At 34.8% G+C, this 28,000-nt stretch overlaps 4 protein-coding genes across 5 annotated transcripts in view; 2 read left to right on the forward strand and 2 right to left on the reverse strand.

Annotated features, from left to right (window-relative positions):
- The window catches only part of LOC106767790, an 89,627-nt gene extending 76,439 nt beyond the window's left edge, over positions 1-13,188 (forward strand). The window contains exons 51-63 of the mRNA XM_014652742.2: positions 155-608; positions 714-800; positions 2,618-2,773; positions 2,862-3,046; positions 3,391-3,912; positions 4,144-4,321; positions 4,428-4,573; positions 4,662-4,788; positions 10,394-10,615; positions 10,725-11,081; positions 11,821-11,979; positions 12,068-12,355; positions 12,569-13,188. Of these exons, the coding sequence (XP_014508228.1) occupies positions 155-608; positions 714-800; positions 2,618-2,773; positions 2,862-3,046; positions 3,391-3,912; positions 4,144-4,321; positions 4,428-4,573; positions 4,662-4,788; positions 10,394-10,615; positions 10,725-11,081; positions 11,821-11,979; positions 12,068-12,355; positions 12,569-12,700 (3,013 nt within the window). The 3' untranslated portion in view covers positions 12,701-13,188. The remainder of the gene's footprint in view (positions 1-154; positions 609-713; positions 801-2,617; positions 2,774-2,861; positions 3,047-3,390; positions 3,913-4,143; positions 4,322-4,427; positions 4,574-4,661; positions 4,789-10,393; positions 10,616-10,724; positions 11,082-11,820; positions 11,980-12,067; positions 12,356-12,568) is intronic.
- Positions 13,189-17,408: 4,220 nt separating this feature from the next.
- On the forward strand, positions 17,409-20,126 carry LOC106766924 (craniofacial development protein 1). Of its 2 annotated transcripts, XM_022784021.1 has the most exons (6): positions 17,409-17,607; positions 17,882-17,921; positions 18,081-18,161; positions 18,291-18,415; positions 18,521-18,706; positions 19,296-20,126. In XM_022784021.1, the coding sequence occupies exons 2-6, from the start codon at positions 17,906-17,908 to the stop codon at positions 19,668-19,670; spliced, it is 783 nt and encodes a 260-aa protein (XP_022639742.1). In that variant the 5' UTR covers positions 17,409-17,607; positions 17,882-17,905; the 3' UTR covers positions 19,671-20,126. The 2 variants fall into 2 exon arrangements, with proteins under 2 accessions (XP_022639742.1, XP_014507200.1); XM_014651714.2 differs by lacking the exon at positions 17,882-17,921 and having other exon boundaries at positions 17,410-17,607.
- A 1,048-nt stretch (positions 20,127-21,174) lies between these two features.
- LOC106768284 (leghemoglobin reductase) lies at positions 21,175-24,056 on the reverse strand. Its single transcript, XM_014653339.2, has 2 exons — positions 23,716-24,056; positions 21,175-22,724 (listed from the first exon to the last, which is right to left on the reverse strand). Exons 1-2 carry the CDS (start codon positions 23,965-23,967, stop codon positions 21,474-21,476), a joined length of 1,503 nt encoding a protein of 500 aa, XP_014508825.1. The 5' UTR covers positions 23,968-24,056; the 3' UTR covers positions 21,175-21,473.
- Positions 24,057-25,473: 1,417 nt separating this feature from the next.
- Positions 25,474-27,925, reverse strand: LOC106768285 (probable protein phosphatase 2C 13). The gene is made up of 2 exons (XM_014653340.2): positions 27,572-27,925; positions 25,474-26,824 (listed from the first exon to the last, which is right to left on the reverse strand). The coding sequence occupies exons 1-2, from the start codon at positions 27,731-27,733 to the stop codon at positions 25,823-25,825; spliced, it is 1,164 nt and encodes a 387-aa protein (XP_014508826.1). The 5' UTR covers positions 27,734-27,925; the 3' UTR covers positions 25,474-25,822.
- Between the last annotated feature and the right edge of the window lie 75 nt (positions 27,926-28,000).

A 28,000-nucleotide genomic window follows, 5' to 3' on the forward strand; every position in this document is an offset into this window, starting at 1 on the left:
ATGTTTTTTTCTCTTTTTCCAGTGTTATGTATTGGTGAAAATTGTTGGCTATTCTTTTTAACAGATTCTTTGTTCAATATAATGCTGACAATGTTCATTTTATTTAGTTAAAATAATCTTTATTTTAGCATTGATTATCTTCATCATTTTTCAGGAAACTACGTGTGAGCATTGAACATGATATGGGTGGGACTAGTGCTGCTCAAAAAATGTTAAGACTTTTTGTCCCTTATTGGATTGTCAATGATACTTCTCTGTCTTTGGCATACCGTGTGGTGGAGGTAGAACCTCTGGAAAATGCAGAGATGGATTCTGTCTCACTCTCTAGGGCAGTTAAGTCTGCCAAGACTGCTTTGAAAAATCCCATAAGCTCATTAGATAGAAGGCATTCTAATTCAAGAAGAAGTCTGCAAGTGATTGAAGTAATTGAAGACAATAGTCCATTTCCAAGTATGCTTTCGCCACAAGATTATGTTGGGCGTAGTGGAAGTACAATGTTTCAATCTCCTAAAGATACATATTTATCACCTAGGCTGGGAATTTCTGTTTCTATGCAGTCATCTGAAGTTTACAGCTCTGGGATTTCTCTGCTTGAACTTGAAAAAAAGGTGCTTTTTAAAAAGGGGATAACCAACTGCTTTATCTTTTTGACTTCTGCAAGTACTTCCTCAGGTTTCTACCATGGTATTTAATGTTCGTTGAAACTCTCACAGGAACGTATTGATGTCAAAGCTTTCGATTCTGATGGATCTTACTACAAGCTTTCAGCAGTTTTGAACATGACTTCAGACAGAACAAAGGTTTTCTACAATCTATATTTAGTTCCTTGCCTATACAAAATCATTTTGATTATCAATTAGGAAGTGGTTTTAAGCTTTATCCATCCTTACAAAACCAGCTTGTAAGGTTAGAATTATTTGCACCTATTTACTCTATTTTAACATTATTTTTAATCGATGTAAGATCTCCAATACATCTCTTTACGTCGAGGCATTGAAGTCTCATCTGTGAAATTATATATTTATGAGTGGTCTGATAGTTGTCTCCAATAGCAGATCGCACAATGGGCTCAACAAACCTTACTAGGAGAGGTTTTGATACCATATTAGAAAGTGTGTTTAAATCTAACTCATAAATGGCTTGTATGTTGAGAATTTTCCCACATATATACTGTAATCAAGGATCTCCAACATTACCTTTTGAAATTCCTATTATGATTGGCTATTGCATTTCACATGATTCAAGACCAACCTATATAATTTCAAAACCGTGAATATGTAGAAACAATCCCATAATCATGGGGATTTGTCCAGTAGAATATGTTTTCTTGATTTCCTAAAATTGTTATTAGCTTTCTGTATATATAAATCTAATGTATCTCAAAATAAAATAGCAAAAACTTGAGATGGTATCAAAGCTCCTGATCTTTGAGAGTTTCTTATCGTGGGACCCAAGCCTAATAGCAGTATTCACTGCTGCATGACTTCTGTCATGATTTCGGCCTTTGTTGTTACAAAATTCTCATCTTCTCCCTAGTGCCTTGATCATGCTTATATTCGATGGATAAATTCATTAAGCCTACTCAGGAAACTAGAGACAAGCCCAGAATGTTGGACCATTGCAAAATGTTCATTTTACTTACAGGTTAAATATACGTGACTATCACATGGTCTCAACTCATTAAGACCATCTTCAAAGGGAAACGAAAGGTCAGTCACTTGATTAATGATGCTTCTGGTGAAAGGGATGACCTATTTAAATCAGGGCATGAAGAAGGTTCCATGATCATGACATGGCTATGGAATTTGTTATTTAGCTATATTTATTTATTATTCAAAAATCTATATTTATTTTACAGTAAATGTCCAATATTTGCTCCCATATTTCAACAAAAATCCTTCAGTATTTAATGACAAGTCCAGAAAGGGTATGTAGGGTTTGTCACAAATAGGAGATCCACCACAAGATATTGCATGTTCTTTGGTGGAAATTTGGTGACTAGGAGAAGTTGCAACCTCTAGTGTAGAGGTTGAATTCTGAGCTATGACACGTGAGGTGTGTGAATTGTTAAGGCTAAGAATTATTCTTAGTGATTTAAAGTGATTGTGAAGAGTATATGACTCTTTATTGTGATAATAAATCAGCTATTATCATTGCTCACAATCCAATTCAGCATAGTAAGACCAAGCACAAAAATAGATTGACACTCTTTTAAAGAAAAATTTGATGGTGGCCTTATCATCCTTCTTGTGTCCCATCTAGGATTTAGTCAGAAAATTTATTTACTAAAGGTCTTCCCACCGAACCATTTTATGATCTCACATGCAATCTAGAAATGATCCACTCACCAGTTTGATGGGAGTGTTGATTTATAAACCATGGTAGAGTATTGTAATTAATTACAAGTGTGTTGTTAGGAGCTGGTAAAAGATTTTAGAAATCTTTATAATCATTACTTTAGGGTTACAAATTTCAAATACAGAGGTTGATGCATTGTTTCAAAGAATCTATTCAATAAAATCTATTGTTTCGATCAATTAAATCTTTTTAGGGTTAATATATATTATTACTAAACTTGAGCTGTGATTAACTAACTATTAAGCTATTTAATGTACAGGTTGTCCATTTCCAACCACACACAATGTTCATTAATAGGTTTGGATGTAGTATCTGCCTGCAGCAATGTGATACTCAGTCAGCTGTATGGATTCATCCTACTGATCGTCCAAAGCCTTTTGGTTGGAAGTTATCAGCCAGAGTTGAACTTTTGAAGGTATGTTTTATTAATTTTCAAAATATTTGTCTAACTTACATATTTGTATTGTTTTCTATATCTCATTAAGGATTCTATGTTGATTCAGTTGCGGATTGATGGCTACAAATGGAGTACACCATTTAGTGTAAGCTATGAAGGTGTAATGCGCATTAGCTTGAAAAAAGATGTTGGAGATGAACCAATACAAATAAGGGTAGCAGTAAGAAGTGGTGCCAAGAGATCACGTTTTGAAGTTGTTTTTCGTCCAGATTCACTATCAAGTCCTTATAGGTTTTTGTTCTTAGTTTCTTCCCTTTGAACCATCATAATACTATGTTCATTTTTCGACATTGAGGAAGGGTAATATAGAAATTCACTTGTATTCATGCATTTCCTGCCTCATTTATTGGGGAGCAGTTTAAATACCTTAGGTCACTTGGTTTTAAGCTGAAATTGAACCTACTACGTTTTATTAACATCTGAAGTAATGGTGGATTCCCCATTTCTACAACTATTTATATTGTCATGATCTTGTCCTTGTAGAGTCAAGACCAAAATTTTCATGGACACATTTCATAAGTATGATGTCTGTTATTTAGCTTTTTAATGTTTTCTAACTGTATTTATGTTCACAGGATTGAAAATCACTCCATGTTCTTGCCCATTCGCTTTCGTCAAGCTGAAGGTATTAGTGATTCCTGGCAGCTGCTTTTTCCACATTCTGCTGCTTCATTTCTGTGGGAAGATCTTGGTAGACGACGTTTACTGGAACTCTTGGTAGATGGAACTGACCCAGCAAAATCATTGAAGTATGATATTGATGAAATTTCTGATCACCAACCTGTCCATGTAAAAGATGGAGCAACTAGAGCCTTGCGTGTTACTATAGTAAAGGAAGAAAAATCAAATGTTGTTAAGATCAGTGATTGGTTGCCTGAAAATGAACCTACAGGAGCTCCGAGAAGACATTTATCATCAATGAATGATTCTCAAAAGCAACAACTAATGTCAATGACTGATTGTGAATTCCACATCAATTTTGATCTTGCTGAGCTTGGAATATCTATTATTGACCATACACCTGAGGAAATTATGTATCTCTCTGTTCAGAATCTTGTTCTGGCATATTCAACTGGTTTGGGCTCTGGAATTAGTCGGTAAGATTTGCAACAGCTGTATCTTTGAATTTTGCTAGAACTTGCATCATGGTTACTTATCTTCCATTAGTTATTTTCTGATTGTCCTGGTAGATCTAACTATCTAGTCAACCAAGACGACTTTATCACTTGCACAGAAGATTTAAATTAACTGTAGAGATCTATTTCTGTGTAGTTATCCAGTTTGTACAACCATTTTGATTTTGAAATTCAATTTCAATCCTATTCTAGATTCAAAGTCAGAATGTGTGGGCTACAAGTGGACAACCAGCTGCCATTAACTCCAATGCCAGTTCTCTTCAGGCCACAGAGAGCTGTATCAGAAACTGACTATATCCTGAAGTGCTCCATCACAATGCAGTCAAATGGATCAGTGGATCTTTGTGTCTATCCATACATCGGTCTTCATGTGAGCATCACGTGATCTTGTATTTACTATTCTGAAAAGAAAAAAGTCAATGTTTAAGTTTATAAATTATGACACTTTTATTTTATGATTGGTTTCTTGCAAGCAGGGTCCAGAAAGTTCTGCTGCCTTTCTTATAAATATTCATGAACCTATTATTTGGCGTCTTCATGAAATGATTCAGCAGGTGAAGCTCGGTAGGCTGTATGATTCTCAAACAACAGCTGCATCGGTTGATCCAATCATTCAAATTGGGTATGTCAAACTCTTGGAAATGCCTCATTATATTTGTGGTTTTGCTTGAAACTGCATAAACTGCATATAACATTACATTGAATTACAGTGTACTTAACATTTCGGAAGTTCGATTCAAAGTGTCAATGGCTATGTCACCAAGTCAAAGACCAAGGGGTGTTCTTGGGTTTTGGGCATCCTTAATGACTGCATTGGGCAACACAGAAAATATGCCTGTAAGTTTTTTAATTACTCTGTACGTTACCTTAATTGGTGAACCACTTTCAAAATTCATTGTACTTGCTGAATGTAAGATGTCAATCTTATGTCTCATTTGTTTTCAAACCAGGAGTGCATTGTGTAAGTTTCACACGGTGATTAAATTTCACCAAGACAATGACAACTGAGTACTAGGTTCATAAAATATTATCTTCTTTATACAAGTAAATATAAAGCATGGATGTACGATCTCAAGACCTTTTTCATATATTATTTAAATTATTCAACTAGTGTATAAAGAGTAAAACAGCAAGGTAAAAAACAAAGAAAAAAAAGCTAATTCCTATACTTGAAAGGATTAATATGAAAGAAAGAACATTTTTTAAATTGAAAGAAAGAACATTTTTACTAGAACATCAGTCTCTAACTCTAACCCTATACTAATAATTACAGAGATCTCTAGAATCTTCTAACAACTTCTAGTAGTACACTAAATATCCTACTAACAACACCCCTCTTCAAGTTGGTGAATGGATATCTATCATTCCTAGCTTGCATGTTCTCAAAATTAGAAAATAAAATTATTTTATTAAATCTCATTACGTACATTGATTGGATAATTTAGGAAACAAGCACGGCCTATTCTAGGAAACAAATAGGTGAATAAGTGTTCTCCATTCCCAACTTAGATATAATTCTCTCAAAGTTACTGTTTTTTAGACTCTTGGTGTGTTTGTCATCAAGCTGTCATTGAGTAGACACATATGAAGTGCAAATCAACCCACTGTCAAGTTTTTCTTTGATAAAATGTTTGTCCACTAAAATGTGTTTACTTCTATCATGTTGTGCTTGGTTGTGAGCTATGTTGACAGCAGATTTATTGTCACAATATAACCTCATAAGTCAATCCCACCTTATCTTTAAGTCTTCCAATATAATCTCCAACCACAACAATTGACATATTTCTTGTGTCATTGCTCGAAATTTTGTTTCAGCACTAGACATAACTACCACACTTTGCTTTTACTTTTTACTCTTCCAAGTTACTAGGATTCCACCATGGAATTTGCTTTTGCTTTTACTCTTTCATGTTACTAGGATTCCACCAAGGAGTTTGCTTTTGCTTTTTACTCCTCCAAGTTACTAGGGTTCCCACCAAGGAATGTGCAATTTCCAGTAGTTGACCTCCTATCTATAATTGAACATGCATAATCAGCATTAGTATATCTTAAATTTAGGAGAGAAAATGTATATTTTATTATATGTCTCCTTACATTCATAGGATATATATACAAGAGCTTATTTAATGAGCAGCCTATTCTACGGAACAAATCCCATTAGTATATCTTAAATTTAGGAGAGAGAATGTATATTTTATTATATGTCTCCTTACATTCATAGGATATATATACAAGAGCTTATTTAATGAGCAGCCTATTATACGCAACAAATCCCTAAAATTGTGGGATTGTTATTCTAGTAATAATAGCAAGATAATAATAACCAGATACAGAAAATATAACAAATCAAATACATGGGAATAATATCTAAAGTTTCCTCCCCCTCAAGCTGGTGAATAAGTGTTTTCCATTCCCAGCTTGGATATAATTCTTTCAAAATTATTGTTGCTCAGTCCTTTGGTGAGTATGTCTGCAAGTTGACCTTGAGTGGACACATATGGGGTGCAAATCAAGCCACTGTCAAGCTTTTCTTTGATAAAATGTCTGTCCACTTCAATATGTTTGGTTCTATCATGCTGTACTGGGTTGTGTGCTATACTAATTGCAGATTTATTATCACAATATAACCTCATTGGTTCATCCCACTTTACCCTTAGGTCTTCCAGTATAATCTTCAGCCATAGAAGTTCACATATTCCTTGGGCCATTGCTCGAAATTCTGCTTCAGCACTAGATCTAACTACCACACTTTGTTTTTTGCTCTTCCAAGTTACTAGGTTTCCATCAAGAAAGGTACAATATCCAGTAGTTGACCTCCTATCCACAGCTGAACCTGCATAATCAGCATCTGTATATGCCTCAAGACTAGCATTCTTATTTCTTTTGAACAAAATTTCTCTTCCTGGAGTCCCTTTTAAATATTGGACAATTCTAAGTGCAGCTTGTAAATGTGCTTCCTTTGGTTGGTGCATAAATTGGCTAACTAAGCTCACAGCAAATGCAATATCTGGCCTAGTGTGAGATAGGTAAATGAGTCTTCCCACAAGTCTTTGGTACATTTCTTTATCTACAGATATGTCCTCCTCTGCACTTCCCAACTTTATATATGGATCTACAGGTGTACTTGATGGTTTGCAAGTTGTTTTACCTGTTTCCTGTAGCAAATCAATGATATATTTTTGTTGGGATATGAAGATTCCTTTCCTAGAATGGACTACTTCAATCCCCAAAAAATATTTTAGCTTCCCTAAAGTCTTGATTTCAAATTCCTTGGCAAGGCATTGGCTCAACCTTTGTTGTTCCTCTTTATCATTCCCAGTAATGATTATATCATCCACATAGACCAATAGTATTGTTACTCCCCTTGAATCAGAATGTTTGATGAATAAAGTGTGGTCCCCTTGGCTCTGTTTATATTTAAGACTTGTCATAACTTTGGTGAATCTCCCAAACCATGCTCTAGGTGATTGCTTCAACCCATATAGTGCCTTTTTTAATTTGCAAACTGTGTTGGCCTGAATCTGTCCCGTATACCCAGGTGGTATCTCCATGTATATTTCTTCTTCAAGATCCCCATGTAGGAATGCATTTTTTACATCAAATTGCTGCAGCTCCCAATTGTAGTTTGCTGCCAATGACAAAATTACTCTAACCGTGTTCATTTTGGCAACTGGTGCAAAAGTCTCTAAGTAATCCACTCCATATGTTTGGGTGAATCCCTTGGCCACCAACCTTGCCTTATACCTCTCAATAGTCCCATCAACCTTGTACTTCACATTATAAACCCATTTGCACCCAACAGCCCTTTTTCCAGGTGGTAGGGAGACTTGCTGCCAAGTATTGTTTTTCTCCAATGCCTTCATCTCCAAGTCCATGGCTTGTTTCCATTTTTTGTCAATTAATGCCTCAGATACAAAAGGTGTAGTTGTGGTGTTTAGGCTTGTGAGAAAGGTTTTATGGGTAGGTGAGAATTTTTCAAAGGATAAATAATTTGTCAAGGGGTAAGGTTGTTGTTTGGTGCATGTTTTGGTTCCTTTTCTAAGAGCAATTGGGAGGTCTAAATTATGATCTATCTATTCAACTGGTTTTTCAGAAGGAATTTCATCACAACCAATAGGGTTAGAATTTAGAGGATCAAAAGGAATTACCTCAGGTAATGTTGTAGGATTGGATTCTTGAACATGAGTAGATCTTGGAATGGCCTTTCCTCTTCATGTGTACACCAAATTTTTCCCAAACTTTGTATTATCATGTGGTTTACTTGCTGGTCCTGCAGATTGAGGTATTTGATTCACCCTATTTGTTCCCCTGCAAATTGAGGTATTTGATTCACCTCTACTTGTTCCTCTTCAGCTTCAGCTTCACATATAGTGATAGTATTCTTTTGAATTTTTGTTTCTGGTCCAAAAGACAGATTTGACAATATAAAAGGTTCATCTTCCTCTCTTAAAGACTCCCCCTGAAGATGAGATTGGTCAAAGTAGCTTACTCATTCATTGAAAGTAACATCTCTTGACACAAAGAATTTTTTGGATGGGGAATGACAACACTTATACCCTTTTTGTGTGGCTGAGTACCCCAAGAAAATACATTTTATTGCCCTTGGGTCAAGTTTTCCTCTTCCATTACTATGAACATGTACAAAGGAGACACAGCCAAATATTCTAGGTTAAAGGTTATTTGTATGAATTATATTTGGATAGAATGAGTTTAAGACTTCCATGGGACTTTTTGAGGATAACACAGTAGAAGGTAATCTATTAATCAAGTAAGTGGCAGTGAAAAATCTTTTTGGAACATTATTTTGAAAAAGAAGTGCTCTAGTTTGATCTAATAAGTGTCCATTTTTCCTTTCCGCAATCCCATTTTTTTGGGGTGTGTTTACACATGAGGATTCATGAATTATTCCTTCCTTTTGACAAAAAGAATTTTTGGCATTATCCAATCTCCTTTCTTACATATGATATGTATACTTGATTGGATAATTTAAGAAACAAGCACAGACTATTCTTGGAAACAAATCCCTAAGATTGTGGGATTGATATGCTAGAGATAAAACCAATGTACAGCCAATATACAAAATTAAAACCAATAAGAATAAAATCTAAAACTTCCTAAAATATCTTACAGTTGCAAGATCATGAAATTGTTCAATGGGAAGACCTTCGGTAAACAAATCTATTAATTGAAGCTTAGATGACACATAAGAAGTGGTGATAAGGTCACTATCCAGTTTCTCTTTAATAAAGTGTGACCTATATCTATGTGTTTAGTCCTGCTGAATTGGATTGTATGCAATGCTAATAATTGACTTATTATCTCAATAAAAAATTGTAGGTTCCCACATTCCACTTTAAGATCATTTGGAATCATATGAGATGTTTATGAAGGAAAATAAGATTATTAGAAAGTTATAGAACAAGAAGAACATCTTTAAGGTTTTGGGATAATAACAGAGAAACGTTCCCAAGTCCAGTTATTGGAATACAAGTCCCATTGTGGTTACCATAAAGAGAAACATACGATGTTAAAAGAGATGACCCATTGTGGTTACCATAAAGAAAAACATATGATGGTAGGGCACTGGAAAAGAATATAAGTGTTTTAAAGATGTCTGTATTAGAGTGGGTTTTCAATTTAATTTGGGTTTGGCCCAATTTTTAACTGTTTTAAACACAGAAGACAAATAAGGTTGGTGCAATTAGGGTTTCCTATCATGTGCGCCGCTGCTGGCCCCCCACCCCTTCTACTTCTACCACTTTGCTGTTACTTTTCTCCATGCGGCTGTCATCTTTCTTCTCCACATCCCCACTTCTGCCATAGCCGTTCCACCACCACCAGCCGGTATGCAAAAAGTAGCTGCTGTGGACCATCGTGGGAAATCCTTTTTGACACCACCTTGTTATGGTGGCAGGTCAGGAAACCGCTGCCAATCTTGGCCATGGCGCTGCCTTGGTCGAAATTTGATAACACTGCATACAAGTGTCCTGAATATCAGTCTTTTTACATTAAGTTTTAAAATCATTAAAGGAGGATTTTTCTGATTTCAACTTGAAAAGATTAATATGTAAGAAAGAAGATTTTGATTCATTTAATTTATTTGAAACCCTACATCAGCGTCTATATATAGAAAACTCTAACCCCATAGTAATAATTACAGAGGAATCTCTAGAATCTTCTACCAGCTTCTAGTAGTACACTTAATATCCTATTAACAACACCTATGATTAAGTATAAATTGCTAAACACGAATTCTGCAGTAAAAAGAAATGATTGACAATAATCTCATAAATTATAAGACATAATAATATCCCAGATGTTTTTTTATCTCTCTGACAATGTTTAACTAATTGTGATATAGTACCACACAAATGTTTATTCACTTTTAGGATACGGGAATATCATGAAATAATTCTTACATGAATATTTATTTACTAACCAGGTTAGGATAAACCAGAGGTTTAATGAGAACGTATGCATGAGGCAGAGTTCTATGATTAGCATGGCTATCTCAAATGTCCGAAAGGATCTTCTAGGCCAACCACTTCAGCTTCTCTCAGGTGTGGATATATTGGGCAATGCAAGTAGTGCACTTGGACACATGAGTAAAGGTGTAGCTGCATTGTCTATGGATAAAAAATTCATTCAAAGTCGACAGAGACAGGTTTGATTGGATGTTCTCCTGTGCAATTTTTCCCTTGGTTCTCATGCTTTATATGTTAGACATTTAATATAGTATAATGCTAACATCTGCTTTCAATATAACTATGCAGGAAAGTAAAGGTGTGGAGGATTTTGGTGATGTTATAAGAGAGGGTGGTGGAGCATTCGCTAAAGGTTTATTCAGAGGGGTAACTGGCATTTTAACAAAGCCTCTGGAAGGAGCAAAATCTTCTGGTGTTGAGGGTTTTGTTCAGGGTGTTGGGAAGGGAATTATTGGTGCAGCTGCACAGCCAATGAGTGGAGTTTTGGATCTTCTGTCAAAAACAACCGAAGGTGCTAATGCTATGAGAATGAAAATTGCGTCTGCTATAACATCAGATGAACAACTTCTTCGGAGGAGACTGCCTCGTGTTATAAGTGGTGATAATTTGCTTACACTATATGATGAGTACAAAGCTCAAGGACAGGTAACGTGGGTTCAACTTGCCATGGCAGATCTAAAGTTCATTTGTTATTTTTTATTTTAACATTTGAGATTTAAATCAAAATATTGTAAATGATAAGTTCCATACAAAGAAACCTAATTCTACTTGAAATTCTAGTCAGTGGTTTAGACATATGATGGGAAGATTAAAGAAGAGATATTGCATTCTGTCAGTTTTGAGGAAACGAATGTTCGAATTTTTTATACAATTTAATTCTAAGTTATGCATGTTTTTGACAGATGTTGTGTTTATAGGCTGAAAAGCAAAAGCTGGAATTGTATTAATGTAATTGAGGATCCTGCTTTCAAGTAGTACTTCTGTTCCTCAAAGAGTTTCAGGGTTCACTCAACAAGTCTTATTTATTTTACTGACCATTTCTGACATTAGAGAATAACTATAATGTTAGACTTTTATAGTCCCCAACCCTTGTATTTCTTGTTAAACTATCACCTTCGCTATTAACGTAGAGACAACAATTTCTTTTTTCAATATTAGCAGTTTTGAGCTTCATTAGTCGTTATCCTTAAATTGTTATCACTGTATTTCCAGGAGATACTTAGCAGCTAGTGAGAGAGAAAGTGAATTATGTGGATGGCCATGTTATGAAAATATTTTGTTTTGTAATTTACTGATTATACTGCGCTAGTAAATAGTCCTATCAATGAAATTTACATCATTTCCTTTTCCTACTCCTGACTATAGCCATACTTCTGTCTTGAAGGTGATACTGCAGTTGGCCGAATCAGGCTCATTTTTTGGTCAGGTTGATCTGTTCAAAGTTCGTGGAAAGTTTGCCTTATCAGATGCTTATGAAGATCACTTCATGCTTCCAAAAGGAAGAATTCTCATGGTCACGCATAGAAGAGTCATACTATTGCAAGTATGTAGTCGTGATTGAGAACAATGAATAAAACCTAATTTTCTTGAACCAACGGTTACTTATCAATCTTTATCTTTGTCATTGTCAGCAACCATCCAATATTATTGCTCAGAGGAAATTCAGCCCTGCACGAGATCCATGCTCAATATTGTGGGATATTCTGTGGGATGACCTTGGTACCATGGAACTAACTCGTGGCAAAAAAGACAACCCGAAAGGTCCCCCCTCAAGGCTCATTTTGTATTTGCAGTCTAGGGCATTGGATACGAAAGAAAATCATCGCATTATAAAATGCATCCCAGAAACCCGTCAAGCTTTTCAAGCTTACTCTTCTATTGAGCATGCATTGAACACATATGGCCCAGGAGTATCAAAGGTATGTTTTATTTCGTATGTTTCCTTGTTATACTCTAACTTTTACATGTTTTTAGTTCTTCAAGCAATTGTTTAACTAGTGACCACCAAGCCTAAACTGTTGGAAAACTAACGGACTCTAAATAAAACATGACACATCAGCTATTTGTTCCCAATGTTTATGCACACAATATTAGAGCTGAATTCTGAATGAAATTATTGTCTTGTTATTCAGGGATTACTGAAAAATAAAGTGACAAAGCCATATTCACCCCATATTGATGCCCCAAGCGCTGACCTGACCCCCCAACAGATGCCTGGATCAACCCCTCTCTCCTCAACTTTTGGAAGCAGCGCCCATCACTAGGACCATCATTGTTCATCACTTTCAACAGTCTAGACAGTCCTGTGCTCTAATGAATATCTATCACTGTACTTGATCAAGATGAAGCCCAGTTGCCCTTCAGTTCCAAAGGTATCACTTTTTTCCATTTTTCTCACCACCCATATCAGCATTGAGATTACAATGCTGGTTTCTGGAACCATATACCTACCCGATGATAACAGTTACGGTTAGTTGGAGGGAATTAGTTCGATATCTATGAATCCTGTAGAAGGCCCGTGTCTCCCATTTTTTGTTAAAATATAATATCCAATAGTTCTTGTATTATATTGAATGTAATAGCTTTTGTTGTACATATAAAAAATCACATAGCTCAGATAGGATGATCCTACTTTCCCTCGTCATGCCCTTTTCAAGTTTCATTTCTTCAGAGGAAAAGCCAATTACTTACACGATATCTGAATGTCTTCCATTTTCTGAAAGCATATAAAAATTGTTAATGCTTCTCGATAGTTAGTATTCAACTTCTCGGGATAGACTAAGCGAGAATATAAAATACTTTTTTAATAGAATCACAATTCCTGTACATACAACACTATACTAAGACTGAATATTGATAGCCACTAACGTTAAAGGTTAAAGTATTTTTGTATTTTGGGGATATAATTTCTTTAAAGGTTAAAAGTATACAACGAAATTCAGCTTTTGAAGTAGAACTTTGGTGTGTTATTCAGATTACTATAGGTGTGCAATTTAGACTTTTACACATTTTTTAAAATGGAAATTCTTTATTTTAAGTTTCCATTTGATAGGATGGAATACTTCGTAGATATAGATGTAGTGTCTTATATTACATATTTTCTTATGAAGTTTTGGTTTAGACCTTTTATTTTTATATTTTTTAAATGTATTTTTAAATTATATTTTTATATTTTTTTAAATTATATGTTTAGATGATTATGATTACAAACGTTTTCTTTTAATTAAAAAATTAAACACGAACTATTAATGAGAAAGAAGAATATTTTTTTTCCATAGTAATTAGTACTATCACCATACAATCACCAAAATCAAATTTTCTTAATAATCACTACTCTCGCAATACAGGATTTCGGGATATAAAAATAGGATAATGATATTTAGACAACATTTTTTTGACAATATTTGAACATTGATTACGTATCAATCTGTGATTGGTCAAAAATTACTCCTCAATAATGTTTATGATTATTATTATTGATTATGGAGTAATTTTTGACCAATCACATATTGACATGTAATCAATGTTCAAATGTTGTAAAAAAAATGTTGTCTAAATATCATTATCCATAAAAATATTATAAAAGTTAATGGTTAAATAAAGTGTAATCTCATTTGTGTAACAATTTTTAAACAACTGCCTGTGAATTATAGGTTTTACATTAAACCACGTGTGCTCATTCCCATACCATAATTACCAATTATTAAAGTCTCTATAAATTTTATCCCATGGTCTAGGGTAATGTTTAACACATTTTCTCACTACAATAATTTTGTAAGTAAAAGTTTGTTTACAAATATGTCAAAAATATTTTTGTTTAAATTATACGAAAGGGTTTCTTTATGTTAATTCATAGAAGCTGATTTTAAATTTTGGAAATATTCTGTCTTTTCATTTTTCTGTAGTTTTGGGAAAAAAATTGTATGTATAATATAGTTAACTTTAGTAATATACGACTGTAATTATATACAATATTTATTTTCTTTTAATTATGAAATGAAGTAATTATATGCGCATTTCGGCAGTTATTTCATGCATTTCTTTAGTTTCCTTCTTTTTGCATATTTCCGTGATGACAATGACCCAAATTATTTTTTTTATTAAGTTAACACATGTCGATAGTTTTATGCTTGCGTGTAAGTGAGATTGTTTACGTGTGTATTGTAACATCTCATTTTTTAATATATATATATATATATATATATATATATATATATATATATATATATAACTTATAAAGAAAATTAAGGCTTTTAGATACAAAATTCTAATTTTGAGAAGATGTTTTTCCTAGTTCACATTTATTAATGTAATCATTGTAAAAGAGAAAATACATATATGAACAAAAACAAAAACAAAGATAAGTTAATGATAAAACATTTATACATGATAAGATAAAATTTAAAATACAATTTCAATCACACAAATATAGAACATTCTCTTCAATTACACCACTTACTCAAACAATATAGTATAAATGTCAAGTCATGGAAAGTTTTGCACTTGTGTGGTGGAACACTTGATCCACTCAAAGTTGCCACACAAGATTAGTCCTTAAAACGTTCTTTGTCACCATGAAGAAAGGCTTCCAAGCTAGGACCTCCTGACCATCTCACGACATGACTTATCACTTTTTAATCAAGCATTGATAATCAAACAAAATAGAGATCATAATATCACAAAATACACATTGACACCCGTGGTGGTGCTCAACACAAGACCTCTCACAAAAGAAAGCACTCAACAATAATATCGACACTTAGTGATAGTCCTGACATTCAACGACAGTCTGTATGCTCAATAGTAGCCTTGAGACTTAATTGTAGTTTTGATGCCCAAAGACAGTTCTAAAGCTCAACGGTAATTGATGCTCAACCGCAACCTTGACACTCAACACCATTATTCGCATAAAACGTTTCGTTCAAAGATATCATTATGTCGCTCAACGACCTATTAAACTATTCTAGACCTGTAGTAAATAGTGGCACTCAACGGTATTTTGCCACCGCTCAACTTTAAACCATTTGTAAAAATGACCGCTTAATGGTAAAAATGAGCACTCAACGGTCTAGTTCCAGACTTACACAATCAAGTTTGCACTTAGTGTCACACCAGTACCCTCAACGTCATACCAAATCATAACAAACTCAATTTTGTGATTTAGTGAACCAATGATTTGTTCAAATGTTTAAATTAGTATTCCTAGTGCTTCGTTCAGAAACAATTTTAAATGTTATAATCCATACCAACTTGATCAAATGATCAAATCCTTAATTTTTCAATTCAACACCGATTCAGACAATGTTAAACAATACACAACCATTGCAACACACTCGAATTACTTAGCAATTCAACTAACAAGAAAATTTATCAATCTCAGACAAATCAAACATTCAATTTAACCGTCTTTACCATCTAAAATTCTAAAATAAAGTAATTTGTTTCCTTTACCTAGAGAATAACCGAACAGTTCTAGAAATCCTAATACAACTTTAACACATAAGAAACCTTATATACTCATATGAACAAAAGAAACATGATCATGACACACGATTAATACTACTAATTAACATAAAGCCTTATAGAAATATCAAACATTACATGCGATCCCAAATAATTCACATGTAAAAGAAGATAAAACATTAAAAAAAAAAAGCATAATACCATTTTATTCTATTTGAAAAACCAATCAAATAAATACAGAGAACTAAACTCAAATATTACTTTGATTGTTTTTTATCTTCAAACAAACAAAATAATTATCATAAAGTTTAAAGTAAAAGAAAAATTCTATAAAAAATAAATTAGAAAAGTAATGATATTTAAAATAATAAAATTCGTTTATAAAAATTTTATTTATCTTTTGAATTTTTTTATTAAAAATAATTTAGTATTGTAATTCTAAACACACTATTAATACATTTTTTTCTCTTAAGAAATCAAATAAAATATAAATTTCAATTATAACATTTATATAATAAATATTTATAAATATAATATTAATGAAAGGAAATTCAGACAATTAAAATATTAAAACGATAACTTAAATTGTACAGTTGAGCAGGGAAAATCTTTATAAACAACAGTTAGAAAATAATTAAAACATTGTTCAACTCTAACACGTGATCATATAAACGTATAGATGCTAAATTTTGTATTTTTAATATTTTACACCAGAGTAATAATTTTTATTTTTGAAAACCACGATAATAATTCTGTAACACAAAAGTTCAAAATTTCTTATAAAACCAAAATTTAATTTCAAATAATATTATAAAACCAAATTTCAAATAATATTATAAAACCAAATTTCTTACTTTTTTTTTTTCGGGTTAAATATGTTTTTGGTCCCCCAATTATCGGCCGTTTTTGTGTTTAGTCCCTCTTTCAAAGTATAGTACAATTTAGTCCTTCAACTTTAGAAAACTCTGGTATTAGTCATTTTTACCAAATTTTTTTAACTTTATTTGTTGTTTCAAGCACAGCAAATAAAGTTTAAAAAATTTGGTAAAAAAGACTAAAACCATAGTTTTCTAAAGTTGAAGGACTAAATTGTACTATACTTTGAAAGAGGGACTAAACACAAAAACGGCCGATAGTTGGAGGACGAAAAACATATTTAACCCTTTTTTTTCTTCTTCTTTCAAATAAATTAAAAATTTATTCTCCACATTTTTAATTAATTATTTGAATTTACTTTTCACTAAAGGCAATTCTACTTTTCCTCTTTCTTATTTTTTCTTTAATATTTTCTCAAATTTGGATAACCAAATTATGAAAAAGATTTTTATCACAAAAGTGCAAATTTTGAAGAGTCGAATTTCCAACGTGCACATTAAATAAATTTATTCGGGAAATTATTTTAACACTGAATGCATTTTGAGTTTTTTTTTTTTTTAATGTATGGGGAAACTTTTAATAAAAAAGAAGAAAAACATTACATCGTGAATATGTATGTATATAGGGATTGCATTCACGTTTTCCTAGGAAAAAACAGAGAGAAGCATAGAAAAGGTGAGAAGGGTGATTTGGGTAAAGAGAGCGGAAAGAATTCTAGGGAGAGCATAGAAGGGAAGGTAGAGCCGAAGTTGTTGGGTTGTTCTTCTCCGCCTTCTCCACCGCCACCGCCACCGCCACCGCCACCCGCCACCGCCAGAGATGAGTTCTGCCGGTAAAGCTTTTCTTTTCTTGTTGCTTCTATTCATGTTCTGTTTCCCCTTCCCTCTTCTTTTCAGCTTTCAATCCAAACTACTCAAAATATCGACATCTCTTCTACATCATCTCACTGATTCGATTCGTGATTTTATGCTTACTTTTAAATATCCATATTATTTCATTTTTTACACTCTCTTTACTAGATCGCTATGCTCCTGCTTAATGTGAAAACCCTAGTTCGTTGCATTTCCCTTTTTCTTCATTTATTTTAACGTTTGGTTTTGTTGTAGTTGCTGTTTTATTTCGTTACATGCATGGGTAAAGGTAAAGGTAAATAAAGTTTCAGTTTTTCTTCATGGGTCTCGATGGTTGAATACTCTTCTTTCTTGAATCCTATATACGGTTTAAATCACAGTAGTATGTTCAATTCTCTCTCGTTTGGATATAAAATGGAGCTTCTTTGAATCAAATTTAGGTTTTATGTTTCAGATACTGTCAATGCAAGTGCAGCTGAGTCTGTCAAAGAACCTGTCGTGGGGTCTAGCCTGGAAGCAAAACAGGAGGATGCTGGTGAGGTTTTGGCTTCAATATACATGTTAAGACTTTTGGTTATCTTTCGCAATGATTGTCTGTCGTGGAGAGGTTAATGTTTTTGCTGGTGATAAACTTGCTCACATCACATGCTCTTTCTCTTGCTAGAAATAAAAGCTCAAGTTGATGCCATGTGGGAACAAATGAATAAGGGAGTATCTAATAAGGTCCTCACTAAATTTACAAGCAAGCCTAATTCTGCCCCCAAAAGAACTGCAAAAAAGACATCTTCTGTAAGGCGTTGTTGTTCTCTCCTTTAAGCCACTTGCAAAGAAATAAAATAAAACATCTTTCACTGCTATGGAATTTAATTTCTTTCCTGATAATTTTGAATATAGAATTGGATGTCTTATTTGGGGTTGGCACCAAAGGCAACTGAATCCCTCGGGCAAGGTGCTTCAAATAATGAACATGGCACCACGCAAAGCGGAACCAGTGAAGAAGCCAAGAAGATTGCTGCTGCTGCTCTTGCAGCAGTGAAAGATGATGCTGCCATGGCTGCCTCAAGCAGGGGGAAACTTGTGGTAAGCATATTGCTATCTATTGTACCTATTTTTGGTCATGTGCTAATGTGGTTGAATTGGGAAACTTTTGTGTGCAATTACCGAAATGGAAGGGCAAAATATGTAGCTTGGATATATTATTAAGTTTTATTTCCATACATGATGATGGTCGGGTTATATAAAAAAAGGCTGATAGAGATAAAAACAGGATTTAGCTAATATCCAGCTGTTTCAATGTGTAATATACTAGGGATGCCTACTGTTAAGCCCAACGCAATTATGGTGTATACCGTGCACTAAATTTTTCACTTGAAATTTGAAATGCTTTGGATTCTTTGTTTTTATTTCAATATGTAGAGATGCGTTAGTTAATAATAAAAGGCTTTTTATATAGACAGGATTGGATTTAGTTTATATCCAGCTGTTTCAATATGTAATGTACTGGGGGTGCCTATTATTAAGCCCAATACAATTTAAGTATATACCATGCACACAAAATTTCACTTGAAAATTTGAATTCTTTGGATTTCAACTTGGTTGATGACCTAGCATTCTCAGCACCCATGTGGGGCATGAGTCTCAATGTTTATTGATTTTCTTCCCTTATCAGATTACCGAGGTTCGGGATTTTGCCGGTCAAGAAATTGAAGTTAAAAAGCTTGTTGATTCTGACTCAAAGGAGGCAATGGAAAGAGCCAAAGCTCCTCCACCTTCTGCAGTGGATGTTGTACTTGAACAAATCAAGAAGAAACAGAAGCTCAGTGTACTTGACAAGACCAAAAAGGACTGGGGAGAATATAAGGAAGAAAATAAGGGGCTGGATGTAGAACTTGATGCTTATAAGAAAAGTTCCAACCAGTATTTGGACAAGGTTTCTTTCCTACAACGAACAGATTACCGTGAGTTTGAGCGAGAGAGAGATGCACGGTTGGCTTTGCAAGCCAGGAAGCGACCAGATAATATGCAAGAGGATGCATATGACTGAAGGTAGTTGAAGATTGGAGTTGCTACGAGAATTATTTACGGTTTTGTAATCAGTGGGATGATCTAAGTGCCATAGTTCATGGGAAGGTCTTAATCTCTCAAGAGGTGTAAGACCTTTGATCACATTCATGGGGTTGAGATGCTATTCAATGACATGGTATGCGATGTGGGAAGGAAAAATACAGGGCTGAAGAAAACAGGTGCTAATTTTAGACTGACATTTGTCCATTCCTTGAGAACCTCAAAGAACGAATTGAGAACTTGCCAAAGGTGGTTTCAAAGAACTCATTTTATGTCTGTTCATTATTTGGTTGTTTCACTACCTCTTTTTAAGTAAATACTAGGATTCGATTTTCTTGTTGAGCAATTCGATCCTTAGTTTCAAGGCGTAAGAGATCGTGTGCAGATACGATTCCTTAAATAAGTATGGTATTATTGCTAATAACTTAGTTTTATATGTGCTTTTATTCTCGGCCACTTAAAAATTATTTCATTGTCTTGGATAATAGTATTTTCTAAGGTATGATTGTGAACGTAATTATGTGGACATTATCACGACTACAAGAGTTTAAAATAATCTGCACAGTTTAAACTTTAATATTTTGTGTATATGTGCGGCTTATGAATTGGTTATGTTAATCATAAAAAAATTCAAGGAGTCTAACGTGGTAAAATTTTGTACCTTTTGCAATCTGCTTACTATCTGGTCGAAACACTAATAATTGAAACAAATTATATATGCGGCAAAATATGGTTAACTCAACGTAATTTTTGTGTTTGTTCACACTTGTTTTAAGAAATTAAAATAGTCTGCCTTACCTTCCTTAAGGATACGATTAAATTACGGGTTCTGACATAAACAATTGCATCCATAAAAAAACCTATCAATCCACGTGCGTAAACAAAAACAGTTTTTTTTTTTTTTTTTTTTTTTTTTTTTTTTTTTTTTATAGCACAGTGTAGTAAGGTAATGGCGACAGTTAATAAAAAATGCGTGACTTTTGATATTTGTACAAATACTTTCTCAATTTTAAAATAATTAAAATTAAAGCTGTAATGAAGGCAAGAGATAACTTTTCACATTCTAATACTTTTCCACTTCCTTAACATGAAAATAAAAACTTCAAGGAAATAGAACTATTTATAAATAAAAAAAATACTCAAATATTTATTTATAGCATTCTGACAATAATAAATATTCCTATTCACACTAAAAAATAAAGACTATAAATGAAACTTTCTCATTTCATCTATAAAGATATCGTAACAACGTCCCAATCCCCTACGTATGTGATTGCGGATTCTTTAAAGCTATTCTACCACTCTTTATCTTCCTATTTTGTCCTGCATTTACTCCAACTGAAACATCCATATATTTCTTGAAGATGAGTAAGATACTTGATGAATAAAACTAATCATGAACTCAATTTCAAAGCTTGGTCACCATTTTTATTCCTTCAAATATCCTGCTCATGTAAGAATTCCTGCTAATAAGAAGAAATGGGTGGATGAAAATTAATTTATAAATACCCAACAATGTGTTAATCAAACCGTTCCACAATCCCATTTAAGTTGTCTTCACCCTGTAAGAATTACAACATTGTCCCAGAGAGAAGGGGAGATATAAATTATTGAAAAGAGATAAGAACAACACGATCATTCCTCTTATTATGCAAACAAGTAAACAGGGGGGTAATTTTCATTTAAAAACCTGAATCTAAATTTAACACAGCTGGTATCATCTCCAAGTCATTGTAAAATTGTTGGACAAAAATGAAAAGAGAATGAAGAAGCAACTAGCTCTTCATATGTGAATGGGCTTGTCATAAGTGGCCATTGCGGCTTCTTTCACAGCCTCGCTCATTGTTGGATGTGCATGGCACACACGTGCAATGTCCTCACTTGATGCATCATACTGCAATGCTATTGCTGCTTCGTGAATGAGCTCTCCTGCATTGGGTGCCATAATATGCACTCCCAATATCTTATCCGTCTCCTTCTCAGCCAATATCTTCACCAGTCCATCAGCATTATCAATTGCCTTAGCTCTGCTGTTAGCCATAAATGGGAATTTGCCAACACGGTATTCAACTCCAAGTGCCTTCACTTGCTCCTCTGTCTTCCCAACATATGCAACCTCGGGGGTTGTATAGACAACACCTGGGACTTTGTCATAGTCCACATGGCCAACCTTTCCAGCTATGTATTCGACACAAGCAACCCCGTCTTCTTCCGCCTTGTGTGCCAACATTGGGCCTGGAATCACATCCCCAATCGCATAAACTCCAGAGACATTTGTGGCGAATCTTTCATTTACCAAAATCCGTCCAATCTTGTCAGTTTCAACTCCTATCTTGTCTAACCCAAGTCCAGTAGTGAATGGAGTCCTACCTGCAGATACAAGGACAACATCTGTTTCAAGTGTAGTCTGATCACCACCAGCAGCTGGTTCAAGTGTTAGCTTCACACCATCCCCAGAAGTATCGACTCCAACAACCTTTGTCTTCAGCTGGAATTTCATGCCTTGCTTCTGAAGAGAACGCTGAAACTGTTTCCGGATCTCTGCATCCATGGTTGGAACAATTTCTGATGCAAACTCAACAACTGTTACCTCAGAGCCAAGTCGGCCCCATACGGAGCCCATCTCTAGCCCAATGTAGCCTGCCCCAATGACTACTAGTCTCTTGGGGATTTCAGTCAAAGCAAGAGCACCAGTTGATGATACGATTTTCTTTTCATCAATAGTGACACCAGGTAGAGATTTCACATCCGAGCCAGTGGCAATTATAATATGCTTGCCTTTCACAACAGTATTTCCACCGTCAACGGTGTCCACAGATACTTCGGATGGTGAAACAAACTTGCCATAACCTTTGACATAGTTTACCTTGTTTTTTTTGAACAGTCCTTCAATACCCTTGGTAAGATTCGAAACAGCTTTATCCTTTTGAGCCATCATGGCAGCCAAGTCAACCTCGACAGATGAAACCTTGACTCCATGGTTGGCAAAGGCATGTTTAGCCTCGTGATACATGTGGGAAGAATGCAAAAGCGCCTGAACCAAATATGGAGGTACCCTCCTAAATGAGTACATACATCTCTAGAATGCTATATAAATTATTTTATTCAAACTACAAATAGAAACACAAACAACAAAAACCATAGTCTTTCACAGCAGACAGATGGATGGATCAAATGAGATTACATTGTTTATATATGGGAGCATATTTGTTTACAGATGGACAACGATGGAGATCATATTGGTGATCAGTACAGAAAAATTATAAAGAAGTTAAAGTATAATCTGCAGCACGATGTGAAATGTCTTTATATGGAAAAAAAACAAAATACAATGAATGAGATGAGCTTTATTGGAAGGCATTGAAGGAAATTACTAAAAAGGGTCTCAAGGTGAATTATATCCCTGAAAATTTATTTTTTTACCGTCCAATACTGATTCATGAAACCAGTCTCACCTAGTGAGATAAGACTTGTTGAACAAAAAGCAATTTATTGTATAAAATTTAGCAAGCTAAACAATAGAAGTTCTCGCATCCGCTAATATTCCGGTTGAGACCTTAAATTTTGATATTGCAAATCAAGCAACTCATCCACTCAACAGGAAAAATTATGCAAAGCAAAAAATAGAGCACAGAAGAATACTGGCACTAAATTCCTAGATAGTAAAAACTACAAAAGAGGAAATGAAACACATGCACACACTTCATCAGCTTCATCACACCTCAACCACTTTTCCCCACCACCACCACCACCTCGTCATAACAAAACACACTCCTCTCACTCCCAAAAAAAAATAAAAAAATCTGCACCACCAAAATTAGGCCACTTCACTACGGGAATTCTAAATTCAAGAGTCTTTCCTTTAAATCTCTTCCGAAATAAAAAATAAAAAGACAACAATCAGAAACGACACAAGAATACAAAGGAAAACCAAATTCCCAATCCGGTACAGAAAGAAACGAAAAACTCCATAAAAAAAAGGGGGAAAAACAAAACGCGAAGAAGAAAATGAAAAGGTAATGAACCTTGGAAGGGATGCATCCAACGTTGAGACAGGTGCCGCCGAGAGTTCCACGCTTTTCGATGCAAGTGGTTTTAAGTCCCAACTGCGAGGCTTTAATGGCGGCGACATAGCCGCCGGGACCGCCGCCGATGACGACAACATCGTTTTCGTCAGATCCGGATGCGAATCCCCTCAAAGTTGTGAGGAAAAGCGACGACCTGGATGATGAAACGACAGCGTACGCCTTCCGTCGAGCCAAGCTTGCCATGGCCATGATTCTTCTGTCTTTTTTCCGATTCCTTGGGATTTGATTTGAGCTACTTCCTCTCACAACCTAGCACACCACACTACGCATGCTCTTTTTTCTTTATTTATACATCTATATAAAGAAGAAGGTAATTATTATTTTTACATTATTTTTATTTTTTATATTTTTTTAATAATTAATTATTTTTATTATTTTCTTTTATATATTAATTTAACCAATTTATATAATAGAAATATTTTAAAAATACACGTACCCATAGACAGCGCATGTAAAGGCTTATTTTTATATAATATCCATCATCTCATCTCTCACATTATAATGTTACAATTATAATAAATAACTAACAAATAATTAACGTTTCCTATTAAATCTCGGTAGCATGTCAGCCCTTAGATCACATTGCTGATGCATCATCTGTCGCCCTTTGTTACTTCTTTTTATTGCTTTGTATTTATTCTACCGCATCGCCTGGCTGTTCTTTTTGGACCAACATGTTAGAATCTAATTAAATTAAGCAGGTGCATTTTTCTTTTAATAATATTTTTAATTAACATCGTATTTTCAAATTTAAAGTGATTGTTTAAAAAAATGATTTTATATTTTATTAGAAAATGATAAATTAGGGCGTAATTTGTCATTTTCCAAATTAAACTTTTCATGACATAATCAAGAGTTGGAGTGTAAACAATTTGTAACTATGATGCTGTATCTTTGGGTTTTGATTTGATTACAAACTCATTGGAGTAGTATACACTTCATCAAATAAACGAATGTGGTAAGAGTAATACCATAATTTGCAGAACATTGGTTAAACGCTACGCTAAAAGATCAATTATAAGATATATGGCTTTTTATATTGAATAATATTATCCAATTAGGCTTAAACCGATTTTATAATATTGTCCACTTTAAGATAATTGCTCTCATTACATTTTAAATAGTTATAATAAAAATCAACACATTTGTTTTGTAATTGAGTGGTATCACCGTTATCATCACTCTTATAATGAGCGGAAAAAACAAACGGTAAGAGTTTGTAGAACGATCTGTTTTTAATGGTCATAATGAATTAGAGATTAGAAAGAGGAAATTTACATAGTTTTAGAAATGTTGTTGGAGCAGGAATGGCTGCCATATATTTAGGATCTGAAAAGGAAGGGATATGATAGTTGGAGTTGTAGATTGGGAAGTAGCAACATCTGTGAGCAAATTTCCCTAGTCATACGTTTTGCAAAATTTAGATAACGAAATAACGGCCTTACACACCTTACCAAAGCCTCAGTATTTGGTTGGACTGGGGCAATTCACAGGCTCCATTCCCCTCTCCTTCTAAATGACAAAATATAGTATTTCTATTATAACCGCGAAACAATCAGCACATGTGATATTGCCCCATGTCATAGGTCCTACGGTGATAAGATGGGCCATGCATATCATCCACCCATAAAACATGGCGAGGCTCAAACAATAGATTAGATATGCACTCAGCTATGACCACACCTCATCAAAGTAAATATCAAGTAAAATTTTAAATGAGTATCCAATTTTGGCTGCATGCACCTTCAGAGAACTAGTGAGAAAGCCTAAAATCATTTCTATTTACACAAGCAGAAACAGTGATAAAATGGAAACCACCATGGAGGCCACTGAATCTAATCCGCCAAAATTAGCTACAATTGTCTCTATGCCACCCAATTAAATAGGTCTGAACCCGCCTCTAACCCTCACTAAATATCCCTTCTATCCCTACAAAACTTCTGGCTGCTTTTTAGCTCTCTGAAACAGCCTAAAAAACAGAATATTTTTTTTTTTTCTTTTATAAAGGAACATTTGTGAATTATCACAAAAATTGCATGTACAGTCAATTTCGCTCAATAAGGCTCTTCAACCTATTACGGGCCTCTTCGGTCAGGTTGCAGGCTTTGAATCTTCGCCTCTGGGGAGGACATGATTCAACAATGCTTTCAATGGGCGATAAACATACAACAATCACAGTGAGATTATCCGATGTATGCAGGCGCAATGCTTCCTTGACTAGTTCCATAGCACACTGCTGTGGGTCATTATGCCTTCTTAATCCTCGGCGAACAAGACTAACTGCAACTTGGCTAGACATTACATCCCAAATCCCATCACACCCAATGATCAAGAACTCATCCTCCTCGGTCAATTTAGCCAGTCGTACATCTGGCTCAGCAATAAGAGGAGATGCAGCACCGAGTGGAAATTTCAAGTCCCAATCTCCAAGGGCACGGGTTACTGAAAGATAACCATTGAGGTATCCATCATCAATGAATCCACCTACCTCCTCCACCCTCAGCCGTTCTGGCAGAAAACTTGGCCTGTGATCGTTAGACATCTCAACAGCCACACCCCTTCGGCAAAGAACTGCTCGGCAGTCACCAGCATTAGCAACAAGCAAGTGCCTTCCAAGTACAAGGGCAGTCAATGCAGTCGTTCCACACGAACTACTAACAGTTTGTTCATCAGCCAAGGCAATATCTGCCCGTAGAAAAGCTCTCCTATGGGAATCCTCTAATTTCTCTAGAAAGAACGAATCAGTATCATCATATGTCTGCAGCATGTCCGCATCTTCAAAAAACAATTTCATAGCATTCCTCTTAACAAAAGCAGCTGCTTCAGGTCCTCCATGACCATCAAAAACTGCATAAAAAGCACTCCGTATCGGGTACTTGAACACAAATCCAAGATGAGCACCTAGATCGTCAATACAGATGTGTTCATCATCCATAGAAACCCGCGGCCCAATCTCAGTATAGCTACCAGAACGGGCATTTGGAACAAAACTCGCCGCAGGGGTCTCCGAAATGGAATGCTTAATGAAATCCGAGTGATTCACTGCCTGATCAACATGTAACACAAAAGTCAGCACAACAAAATTAGAGATCGACTCAAAGTGTTACAGAAAAAACATGAACCTGACCATTAAACTCACCAAGCATAATAGCTCGAAATTAATAAAAAGCAATCAACAAATTTCAACTGAGTGAGGAGCCTACGTTAATGGGGATAATAAACATCCAATTACAAATTCTACTTCCAAAATTCAGATTCGTAAACTTCACAAACACTAGTTCCTAGTTTGGTAGAGAGGAGAGATAGGTAATTAATTTTGGTTGTTTGGTTTAGGGAGGAGAGGAGTAGAAAAAACTGATGAGACCACGCTATTATTCCTCAACTATTTCTTTTCATCAATTTATCACTACCCTTATTTTCCATCAAATCAATCAAATTGCACAACTTTCAAAATACTTTCGCTTTTATCACTTATTTCTCCTCCATCAAACAACTAAACCTTCAATTTATTTCTTACCTATTTATCTTTTCTCACCTTAATCCTTCTCCATTTTCATCCTTTTTCTACTTATTTCTTCTAAACCAAATATACCCAGTGCAGTATTGGATCTTCCCACATTTATCAATAAAAAGACACAAAACCAAATTCACAAACCCGGTTCAGATTTGACAGTAAACTATCCTAAAAAGACGACTCCAAAACCAATTCCTTCAAGCATATTAACAAATGATAACCGCAATTAAAATGAAACCCGAAAGGCAAAAATATACAGGGATTGGGACAAAATCATACTTGGCCAAAGATCGGAACAGAAGGTGAAGGCGATTTGGGCGAAACCACGACCTCAACGTTGTGTTCTTGCGCAACGCAAATATGATACTTGACGTCCAACATCGGAATGGACTGCTGACAGATAATTTCCGCTTCCGCTACCATCTTTGGACTCACGATCATCTTCAATCGTCGTTCCGCAACGAAATTAACAACTAGAATTTCCTTGATTGAATTTGAAGCTTTCGAATTTGAAGTTTTCTCTCTGTGACAAAATTAGGGCTTGTCTTTCTTTCACCTCTATGAATGAGTCTGCTGCGAATTCTGCGCACAAGATACTTAAAAGGGTGCTTAATCCGACGCACTAGTAAGCATGTCGGTGTCCGTGGCGTAAAAACTCAAAAATGCCCCTGCAACACGGTGTCGTATCGTGTTTGCATTTTCTCTCTT

Source organism: Vigna radiata, chromosome 7 (genome assembly GCF_000741045.1).
Source record: "Vigna radiata var. radiata cultivar VC1973A chromosome 7, Vradiata_ver6, whole genome shotgun sequence".
Lineage (NCBI taxonomy): Eukaryota > Viridiplantae > Streptophyta > Magnoliopsida > Fabales > Fabaceae > Vigna > Vigna radiata.

What these genes read in the sequence shown, in the direction of transcription:
- LOC106766924 (XM_022784021.1), top strand. An exon ending in AGCAAAACAGGAGGATGCTG is followed by an intron (nt 18,162 to 18,290) that starts GTGAGGTTTTGG and finishes TTCTCTTGCTAG; the next exon opens with AAATAAAAGCTCAAGTTGAT. An exon ending in CTGCAAAAAAGACATCTTCT is followed by an intron (nt 18,416 to 18,520) that starts GTAAGGCGTTGT and finishes TTTTGAATATAG; the next exon opens with AATTGGATGTCTTATTTGGG.
- LOC106768285 (XM_014653340.2), bottom strand. Translation starts at nt 27,733, where the DNA reads ATGATCGTGAGTCCAAAGATGGTAGCGGAAGCGGAAATTATCTGTCAG. An exon ending in CTGTTCCGATCTTTGGCCAA is followed by an intron (nt 26,825 to 27,571) that starts GTATGATTTTGT and finishes CATGTTGATCAG; the next exon opens with GCAGTGAATCACTCGGATTT.
- LOC106768284 (XM_014653339.2), bottom strand. Translation starts at nt 23,967, where the DNA reads ATGGCCATGGCAAGCTTGGCTCGACGGAAGGCGTACGCTGTCGTTTCA. An exon ending in TTGGATGCATCCCTTCCAAG is followed by an intron (nt 22,725 to 23,715) that starts GTTCATTACCTT and finishes TATTTGGTTCAG; the next exon opens with GCGCTTTTGCATTCTTCCCA.